Source organism: Coregonus clupeaformis, chromosome 31, assembly GCF_020615455.1.
Source record: "Coregonus clupeaformis isolate EN_2021a chromosome 31, ASM2061545v1, whole genome shotgun sequence".
Classification (NCBI taxonomy): Eukaryota; Metazoa; Chordata; class Actinopteri; order Salmoniformes; family Salmonidae; genus Coregonus; species Coregonus clupeaformis.
Window position 1 is genome coordinate 41,662,774 of NC_059222.1, and position 11,208 is coordinate 41,673,981.

The 11,208-nt window shown below is 44.1% G+C and overlaps 1 protein-coding gene across 1 annotated transcript; it reads right to left on the bottom strand.

Moving 5' to 3' along the window:
- Positions 1-8,343: 8,343 nt before the first annotated feature.
- On the bottom strand, positions 8,344-10,810 carry LOC121548039 (retinal rod rhodopsin-sensitive cGMP 3',5'-cyclic phosphodiesterase subunit gamma). Its single transcript, XM_041859439.2, has 4 exons — positions 10,647-10,810; positions 8,850-9,082; positions 8,698-8,738; positions 8,344-8,579 (listed from the first exon to the last, which is right to left on the bottom strand). Exons 2-4 carry the CDS (start codon positions 8,993-8,995, stop codon positions 8,503-8,505), a joined length of 264 nt encoding a protein of 87 aa, XP_041715373.1. The 5' UTR covers positions 8,996-9,082; positions 10,647-10,810; the 3' UTR covers positions 8,344-8,502.
- Positions 10,811-11,208: the final 398 nt, after the last annotated feature.

An 11,208-nucleotide genomic window follows, 5' to 3' on the forward strand; every position in this document is an offset into this window, starting at 1 on the left:
GGCCCAAAATATTTTCAAAGACTCCAGTCACCGAAGTCATAGACTGTTCTCTCTGCTACTGCACGGCAAGCGGTACCGGAGCGCCAAGTCTAGGTCCTAAAGGCTCCTTAACAGCTTCTACCCCCAAGCCATAAGACTGCTGAACAATTAATCAAATGGCCACCTGGACTATTTACATTGACCCCCCTTTGCTTTGTTTTTACACTACCACTACTCGCTGTTTATTATCTATTCCTAGTCACTTTACCCCTACCTACATGTACAAATTACCTCGACTAACCTGTACCCCCGCACATTGACTCGGTACCAGTACCCACTGTATATAGCCTCGTTATTGTTATTTTATGGTGTTACTTTTTATTTTATTTTTTACTTTAGTTTATTTAGTAGATATTTTCTTAACTCTATTTCTTGAACTGCATTGTTGTTTAAGGTTTTGTAAGTAAGCATTTCATGGTAAGGTCTACACCTGTTGTATTTGGTCCATATCCTGGCGCAGACGAAGATGGCGGCCTCGCGACTAGCTCTTAGGAAACTTTGCGGTATTTTGTTTTTTTATGTATTATTTTTTACATTATTAGCTCAGAAAGTGTTTTGTATCATTACATACAGCCGGGAAAAACTATTGGATATCAGAGCGGTGATAACTCACCAGCATTACGACCAGGAATACGACTTTCCAGAAGCAGATCCTGTGTTTGCTCTCCCCAGGGAAACTGAACTGATTCCAGCGGCTGACCCAAAACATCACCGGCGGAGGAGAGGCACTCGGAGCGGCCTGCTGGTTCGATTTAGGAGGCGTGCACACCACCCACCGCTTCCAAGTATATTTCTCACTAATGTTCAGTCTTTGGATAACAAGGTCAACGAGCTCAGGGCAAGGATTTCTTTCCAGAGAGACATCAGGGCCTGTAACATTTTTTTTTTTTTTTTACTTTGTTTCACAGAAACATGGCTCTCTCTGGATAGTCTGTTGAAATCGGTCCAACCAGATGGGTTCTCAGTTCATCGCGCAGACAGAAATAAATATCTCTCCGGGAAGCAGAAGGGCGGAGGTGTGTGTTTCATGATTAACGACTCATGGTGTAATTGTAGTAACATACAGGAACTCAAGTCCTTTTGTTCACCCGACCTAGAATACCTCACAATCAAATGCAGACCGTATTATCTCACAAGATAATTTTCTTTGGTTATAGTCACGGCCGTGTATATCCCCCCTCAAGCCGATACCATGACGGCCCTCAAAAAACTTCACTGGACTTTATGCAAACTGGAAACCACATATCCTGAGGCTACATTTGTTGTAGCCGTGGATTTTAACAAAGCAAATATGAGGACTAGGCTGCCGAAGTTCTATCAACATATCGACTGTTGTACACAGGCTGCTAAAATTCTCGACCGTTGCTATTCGAACTTCCGGGATGGTTATAAGGCCCTTGCCCACCCTCCATTAGGGAAGTCTGACCACGACTCCATTTTGCTCCTCCCTTCCTATAGGCAGAAACTCAAACAGGAAGTACCCGTGCTATGGACTATTCAACGCTGGTCTGACCAATCGGAATCCCCGCTTCAAGATTGTTTTGATCACGTGGACTGGGATATGTTCCGGGTAGCTTGCGAAAATAATTTAGACGAATACACTGAAACGGTGACTGAGTTTATCAGGAAGTGTATAGGAGATGTTGCGCCCAAAGTGACTATTACAAACTACCCTAACCAGAAACCGTGGATAGATGGCAGCATTCGCGCAATACTGAAAGCGCAAACCACTGCATTTAACCATGGCAAGGTGACTGGGAATGTGGCAGAATACAAACAGTGTAGCTACTCACTCCACAAGGCAATTAAACAGGCAAAACATCAGTATAGAGACAAAGTGGAGTCGCAACTCATCGGCTCAGACACGAGACGTATGTGGCAGGGTCGACGTCTTGCTTCCGGACAAGCTAAACACCTTCTTCGCCCGCTTTGAGGATAACACAGTGCCACCGACGCGGCCCACTACCAAGGACTGTGGGCTCTCCTTCTCCATGGCCGACGTGAGTAAGACATTTAAGCATGTTAACCCCCCCAAGGCTGCCGGCCCAGAAGGCATCCCTAGCCGTGTCCTCAGAGCATGCGCAGACCAGCTGGCTGGTGTGTTCATGGACATATTCAATCTCTCCCTTTCCCAGTCTGCTTTTCCCACATGCTTCAAGATGGCCACCATTGTTCCTGTACCCAAGAAAGAAAAGGTAACTGAACTAAATGACTATCGCCCCGTAGCACTCACCTCTGTCATCATGAAGTGCTTTGAGAGACTAGTCAAGGATCATATCACCTCTACCTTATCTGTCACTCTAGACCCACTTCAATTTGCTTACCGCCCAACTAGATCCACAGACGATGCAATCGCCATCACACTGCACACTTCCCTATTCCATCTGGACAAGAGGAATACCGATGTAAGAATGCTGTTCATTGACATTAGCTCAGCATTCAACACCATAGTACCCTCCAATCTCATCACTAAGCTTGAGGTCCTGGGTCTGAACCTCGCCCTGTGTAACTGGGTCCTGGACTTCCTGACGTGCCACCCCCAGGTGGTGAAGGTAGGAAACAACATCTCCACTTCGCTGATCCTCAACACTGGGGCCCCTCAAGGGTGCGTGCTCAGCCCCCTCCTGTACTCCCTGTTCACCCATGACTGCGTGGCCAAGCACGCCTCCAACTCAATCATCAAGTTTGCAGACGACATAACAGAAGTAGGCTTGATTACCAACATTGATGAGACAGACTACAGGGAGGAGGTGAGGGCTCTGGGAGTGTGGTGCCAGGAAAATAACCTCTCAGTCAACGTCAACAAAACAAACGAGATGATCGTGGACTTCAGGAAACAGCAGAGGGTGCACCCCCCTATCCACATGGATGGGACTGCAGTGGAGAAGGTGGAAAACATCAAGTTCCTTGGCATACACATCACTGACAAACTGAAATGGCCCACCCACTCACGCAGACAGTGTGGTGAAGAAGGCACAACAGAGCCTCTTCACCCTCAGGAGACTGAAGAAATTTGTCTTGGCAACTAAAACCCTCACAAACTTTTACAGAAGCACAATTGAGAGCATCCTGTCGGGCTGTATCACCGCCTGGTATGGCAACTGCACCACCCACAACCGCAGGGCTCTCCAGAGGGTGGTGTGGTCTGCCGAACGCATTACCGGGGGCAAACTACCCGCCCTCCAGGACACCTACAGCACCCGATGCCACGGGAAGGCCAAAAAGATCATCAAGGACATCAACCACCCAAGCCACTGCCTGTTCACCCCGCTATCATCCAGAAGGCGAGGTCAATACAAATGCATCAAAGCTGGGACAGAGAGACTGAAAAACAGCTTCTATCTCAAGGCCATCAGACTGTTAAATAGCCATCACTAGAACATTAGAGGCTGCTGCTGCCTATTGAAATCTCTGGCCACTTTAAGAAATGGAACACTGGTCACTTTAATAATGTTTATATATCTTGCATTACTCATCTCATATGTATATACTGTATTCTATAATATTCTACTGTATTTTAGTCCATGCCGCTCTGTCATTGCTTGTCCATATATGTATACATTCTTAATTCCATTCCTTACTTAGATTAGTGTGTATTGGGTATATGTTATGAAATTGTTAGATATTACTTGTTAGATATTACTGCCCTGTCGGAGCTAGAAGCACAAGCATTTCGCTACACCCGCAATAACATCTGCTAAACACGTGTATGTGACATATAAAATTTGATTTGATTTGATGTGACAAATAAAATTTGATTTGATTTGATATTTCCGCTCCTTCATCCACTCTGGTAGCAAACTGTTCAAATGGTTCTTGTATCTTGAATTTGCCTCCATGTCGCGTCGACTGATAACGCTCTACCAGCTGCTATTACTCCACCTCGCGTCAAAATCTGTCCACGCGGGAATAAAGCAATAAGCAGACTGATATGCAGACCGATAAGCAGACTGATAAGCAGACCGATAAGCAGATCGATAAGTAGACTGATAAGCAGACCGATAAGCAGACCGATAAGCAGATTGATCAGTAGACCGATAAGTAGATTGATAAGCAGACTGTAATGCCGACTGATAAGCAGATTGATAAGTAGACCGATAAGCAGACCGATAAGTAGATTGATACGTAGAATGATAAGCAGACCGATAAGCAGACCATTAAGCAGATTGTTAAGTAGACCGATAAGCAGACCGATAAACTAACCGATAATCTGACCGATAAGCAGATTGATAAGTAGACTGATAAACAGACCGATAAGCAGACTGATAAGCAGATTGATAAGTAGACCGATAAGCAGACTGATAAGCAGATTGATACGTAGACCGATAAGCAGACCGATAAGCAGATTGATAAGTAGACCGATAAGCAGATCTCCTGCCTTCCCATCTTTGGGACAAGATTCCCATTGTTAGGGCGGAGACAAGACCATCTCCTCATTATATACAGTATTGCTGGTGAGGTTCACGTGGGGTTATAGGTCACACTGGTCACATGTCCAGTACTACACAGGTGACCAGGAAGTGTTAGCACAGGTGAGAAGAGAGAGCATACAATCAGAGAGGAAGAGGCGACACTAGAGGATTTACTCCGCCCAGAATCTGTCTGCGTATGAAAAGCCCTTTTTGTATAGAGGTCTATGAGACGGTGTTGAATTTTGTGAGGCTTATTTGATAGAATAGACGTTTTGTAATAATAAGGCTGTTACAAATGTACTGATATAAGTGGATACACGTGGCATTCCAGTAACCTTGAGAAAAACGACTTAGTTACCTTTTGTTCACACGAGTATCTACCCTCTCATTGACTAGAATGGATGCACCTGATCTCACTTGCCTTCACTCATTGAGGACATGTTCTACATTTCCATTGTTCGAGCTGGCACTTGGGTATCTTGTAAATATAATAGATAATCTTTGATATAATATAGTTTTACCGTCAAAATTGAACGTTTTCTACATTGTACGGTTACGGTACTTATTCTATGCAAAGTTTGTCGTTGATCTTTTATATCTGCAATAAATAGTAACATCACCCAAGATATATGTCTGGAAATGCAATTCTTTGTGGAAGAGCTTCATGAACTGGTCTCAACTTGTGCCAGTGGCGGGAAATTATAATTTGTATATGCCAGATAGAGCTATGAGGTAGGAATATTATTTTTTTCTCGATATTGTATCTTTGTACTAACATATTTGGATAGAAAAATTAACCAGGCAAAGTATTTATTTTCCATTTTTTATTTGGATTTGATACTGTAGAGAGGACAGGGCTCTGATGACATGAGAGTCGACCTACATGTTGTCTGCTGAAGCGTCCATCTTTCACATCCCTTCTTACCAATCATTCAATGCTAAGCCCCTTCTGTAACTTGTTAGGGTGAGTATTCCAGAGTATTCCAGAGTATTCCAGGGTGAGTATTCCAGGGTGACTATTCCAACACAAAATAATATGATTCCATGGCCTTCAGTTCATTTATCAGAACAGGAGGTAAAGAAACTAATCTGAGAAAAGAAAAAATGAAGAACATGAAAGAACTAGAGGGTAAATGTTATCAAGTGATTCTTCAATATGTATTGTGGCGTACCACGGACGAGCCACCAGGGGGAGACGCGTCGAGGTCTGGTGACATACAGAGTCTACATCACGCGGCAGTGGCTCCCTCTGCTGGACGTGCCAGGTCTCGACGGGTCCTCCGGCCAGGACTAATTGGGGCTGATTGAGGCTGGTGAGTACTCAAGGGGCTGATTGCTCACCAGCCGTACGGGGCCCATAAAGCTGCCAGGAGGGCAGCACACGGGAGGGTTGGAGGTAGTGAGAGGTTGCTACCCGATAGACGTCCACACGGTCTGCTAGAACCGAGGGGCTCGGTGTTCTACCCCAGAGGAGACAGCATTCCCCGGAGCCCAGAAGACGGTAACCAGGAAGAGGTCTCCTGGAGTAGACCGGAACTCTTTTCTGTTTCTTTAATGTTTGAAATAAACACCTTGAAACTGAGGTATCACACCTGTGTCTGATCTGTGTAAACGTCTTAAACCCCTTGGTCTGCCACAGTATAATCAGTGCCATAATTTTGCATGGATGCCAGTATTAGTGCAGATTGGTCGAGGGACTGTGGAGGGAAATGTTCTATCTAGAGATGAAATGAACTACAATTATAAAATACACACTAGGCTATATGGTGAGAAAGGTCACTACGAATGATTGACCTTTATGAGATGACGCAGAGATAATGATGAGGAAAGATTGTCTTCTACATGATTACACAACATAAACTGCAGCGTACAACTATAAAATACAGTGAACATAATGAAAACACTAATAATGACAAGATGAGCATGCAACACTACACACAGGACACAAAGCCAACATGCGATGGACAAAGTAAAAGACAGAGAACATGCCAACATATAATAAATACATCTATTAATGATATATGCTATTAAAATGGAACATTGATATTCAGAAATATGATACAATGAAATATACAATTGAAATGGATATGAAACTACAGTGAAACACAAGCAAACAAAAAGATGGTAAGCGTGATAATGAAGGAATGAGATGAACGAAATAGAGACGAAATGCTCAACTATATAAAGATGACAAAGAGATGTCAACATGAGCATTGAGGAAGATGAAGAACCTTAAAAAAGATGAAGCACAACAACAACAACAACACGAGACATCAACTACTACCGCCCAATCACAGTATGGGCGGCAGGTAGCTTAGTGGTTAAGAGCATAGTGCCAGTAACCGAAAGGTCGCTGGTTCTAATCCCCGAGCCGACTAGGTGAAAAATCTGTCGATGTGCCCTTGAGCAAGGCACTTAACCCTAATTGCTCCTGTAAGTCGCTCTGGATAAGAGCGTCTGCTAAATGACTAAAAAAAAAATAAAAAAAATAAAAAAAAAAAAATTATCAGGTGAGAATCACATTTGGAATCGAGTTTGACATCTGAGGTTCGTGGGGAATCTGAGCAGTGGCTGTCAATGCCATCTACATCAGTTATCGTAATGCTGCACACACGTTAATCTCCAGTCCATGTCAGTGGAGGCTGGTGGGAGGAGCTATAGGAGGATTGGCTCATTGTAAATGAGTGGAATGGTATCAACCACATCAAACATATGGAAACCACATGTCCGACTCTGTTCCATTTATTCCATTCCAGCCATTACAATGAGCCCGTCCTACTATAGCTCCTCCCACCAGCCTCCACTGTTCCATGTCATTTAATAATTTATATAATGTATAAAGTAACGGCAGCAAGAGCCAAAATTGCCAACGACAACGTGTTTTTCTCCGAGCCATTAAACAAGCTTCTATCCCTGAGAATACTTAGTTAGAATATACATATTATATAATAAAGATAGTCATAAATCGTTGATTATACAAAATATAGAAAAGCAGTGTAAGAGAATGAGGGGGTAAAGATGTATGGGGATGCCGGAGTTAAACAGGATAGAACGTTCTATTCCTGGTTCTGTTCAAGTTGTGTTTGTGTACCAGTAAAGGATAGGTGAGACTGAGGGAGGAGAAAAAGGGACGTAGCTTCATCCACATTGTCCCAGTGACAGATTACAGATTACAGTTTACGCTCAGCAATGACCAGCAGCTGTCTCATCTCTACAGAAGTCATGTTTTATATGTGTAATATTCGGCATAGATGGGCAGGTGTCTATGACGACAGCAGAGGTGCCGAGGCACATGAAATGAGAACCCACCCATTTCACGGGTATGTCACTTGTTTGTTTACTCAAGGTTGAGGCTGCTTTGCTTTCGTAAGTGTAGTTTGTTGTGTTCCGTGTGAAGAAGAGGAAAGAAGAATAGAAGCGTGTGGAGATAGAGGAGGAGAGACGGGGAAAATGGCTGCCGGTTGCTGCTAGATAGAATATCGTTGCAAACCAGATAATAGATAGACAGCGATACCAGAACAGAGTCCTAATCATGAGCAGACGTGTTGTATGACGTGAACTTTGGCTGCAGAAACAAAACAAGAAACCAGTGAAAGATGGATACACTCTTAGAAGGGTTCCAAAAGGGTTCTTGGCTGTCCCCATAGGAGAACCCTTTTTTGTTCCAGGTAGAACCCTTTTTGGTTCAAGGCAGAAGTAGAACCCTTTTGGGTTCCATGTAGAAAGGGTTCTACATGAAACCCAAAAGGGTTCTACCTGGAACCAAACGGGTTTTACCTAGTACCAAAAAGGGGTCTACAAAGGGTTCTCCTATGGGGACAGCCAAAGAACCCTTTTAGGTTCTAGATAAGAGTGTAGACGGTTCTTTTTCTGTCCCGCTTTCTTCCCCCCCCCCCCCCACCCTTTTTTTTTTGCAGACAGTTCTTGGCTTTGGTATATGTTTGATAGCTCCAGTCAAACCCAGTGAGAGGGCTCGAGGCAGATGCATGGTTTGAAGTAGATGGAGGTGGATGCAGAGGACTGTGGGATGGATGGTGAAGGTCAGGAGGACTTAGATGATACCATATTTGGCCAGCTCGCTAAGCTCCAGGTGGTTGAAGGCCTCCCAGGGGCAGATCACTGTGATGTCTGCAGAGGAAACACACGTCACGTTCAGTAACAGTCAGTAGGCCACGCAAACCCTACAGTACGGTTTTCTACACTTTTTAAGGAAGGCAGAGCAGGTGAACAGTAATAATGAACGTACCAGTGCCTAAACCCTCCATTCCAGGGATATCATCGCCAAAACTGTAAAGGAGACAGAGATCATTTATTTACAATCAGACCTCGTGAAAATGTTTTTTATGCCCTTGTCGAATGCCTGTTTGAGACTAAGAAACCCAATGAATGTGGCCTTACCCCTGGATTCCCTTCTTGGGGGGCTTGCTCTTGAACTGGCGAGTCTGCCTCTGCTTGAATTTAGGGGGTCCCTTGCGTGGTGTTGCAGGGCCTCCGGTGACACGGGTGGCAGACTTGATCTCCAACTTGGGGACCTCGAGATTCATGGTTAGTAGTTAGCTGATTGGTGTGTGCAGGTGGTTATGTGTTCAATCCCTCTCTGATGTAAAGTCGTCTTGATGAAATCTCCTCAACTGGGGAAATGAGAGAGAGAAACAGATTGTATTACATCCACACTTCATGATAGAACTCACATTGTCATAGCTTGGTGTTATCAATTCAGTATTGACCATTTGGAGTATTGACTGGCTGCATCACCGCTTGGTATGGCAACTGTATGGCTTCTGTATGGCTAGTGCGTATGGCCTAGTACATCACTGGGGTGAGCTCCCTGACATCCAGGACCTATATACCAGGCGGTGTCAGAGGAAGGCCCTAAAAATTGTCAAAGACTCCAGCCACCCAAGTCACAGTCTGTTCTCTCTGCTACTGCACGGCAAGCGGTACCGAAGCGCCAAGTCTGGGACCAAAAAGCTCCTAAATAGCTTCTACCCCAAAGCAATAAGACTGCTGAACAGTTAATTAAATGGCTACCCAAAGTTTCTGCTTTTCACCCCCTACCTACATGTACATAGTACTTCAATCACCTAACCAAACCTACATGTACATATTACCTCAATCAATCCCCCCAACTACCTCGTACCCCAGTACACTGACTCAGTACCGGTACTCCTTGTCTATAGCCAGAATATAACCTGTATATAGCCTCGTTATTGTAATTTATTGTGTTACTATTTTATTTTTATCTATTTGTTAACTTTCTTACTTTTTAACTGCATTGTTGAGAGAGGGCTCGTAAGTAAGCAATTCACGGTTAAGTGAACATTTCATTAAAAGACAAGTCCCTGGCCTTTAACTTTGTCTGGCAGATAGACCTCATCCTAACCCCCTTACTGATCGTATTGCCCTTGTAATTTAACGTCCGATGAATGTCTAGCTCGAATAACTAAAAGATTACCCAATTTCATCATATAATCCCCAGCTCAGGTTAATAAGCGCCCCCCTCCCCTTCCCACCACTCCCCTCCTTCCTCATTTCAAGCCAGTGGCCAGCCATCTACACTTGGGCTAATCTTATTAGTACAAGGACAACACCGAGAATATGCTGAGCAGGCAGAAAGGGGGTAAAGCGACCAATCCTATTATCTACCCCTCATATGATGGTGTTCCAAAAGCTCACAAGGCTCTAGAATGTTTCTTACTGGAATCCATTGTGCATTTTGTTTAACTCAATAGGAAGTCACTTTTAATGCACAATGATGCATTGAGCAGCAGTTGCAGCTAAGAAAATGAAATATGAAATTCAGCCATGTTTCCATTCACATTGACTGATGTACAATACAAAATACAAGAATGTTCAGAAATGTGATTGTTTTGTGTCTAATCTACAGCTGCTACATGTAGCAGGTACATTTCAAACATTAAACAGATCTCGGTCTGAAAAATGTATCCACACTACAAAGTCATAAAGTAGTTCTCTCTAAATCCATTCAAGAAACTCCCAATATCAATATCACCACTCAAAACTCTCTCCCACACACATTCCCTCTTCAAGTGCCAACTATTCAGCAAGTAGTATACTTTCTTACTACTTGAAAAACTGCTCTCTTCCCTCCAAGGTTGAACAGTACAGTTACAAAATCCATCAAGTCTCTGTCATCATGGGCTATGTGTCTGAATGGATGGTGGGTGTACTCACCTGCTGCTTCGGTGAAGGCTAGCCAGAAAAGTGAACATGGGCGCTGAGCGCAGCTCTCTCCAGCAGATGTGTGGGTCTCTATGCTAGGTTGGCTATGAGGGCCAGGCCGGGCTGGCCAACTTCTTATATTCCTCGTGGCCCCTCTGCAGATTAAGAGTGTCCCGCCTCCCATCCCTGACCCGCTGTTATCGTGGCTCTGGCCTGAGGTGGGGGTCAGTGGGGGAGGGTCAGGGGGTGGGAGTCAGGGGGACCCTTGTGAAGGGGCGGGGAGCAGAAGAGGGGGTGAAGGGAGATGGATGGAGGTTAATTACAGCACAAAGGCAGCAATAACTTGAATGCATTTAGTGTTGATTGTATTCTAGCATGTTCTCCATAAAATCCAAGATGACACCTTCAATGGTATTTTATCCACGGTCTTCAAAATCATTCAAACTAAATGCAGACACATAATAATGGATCCCAAACTGCATGGAGATGTGGATGAATCAACTGGATGAATGACGTAAATGTGGCACCCAGAAGCAAATCAGTTCCTGGATTTAATGATAAGACTGTCACGAGA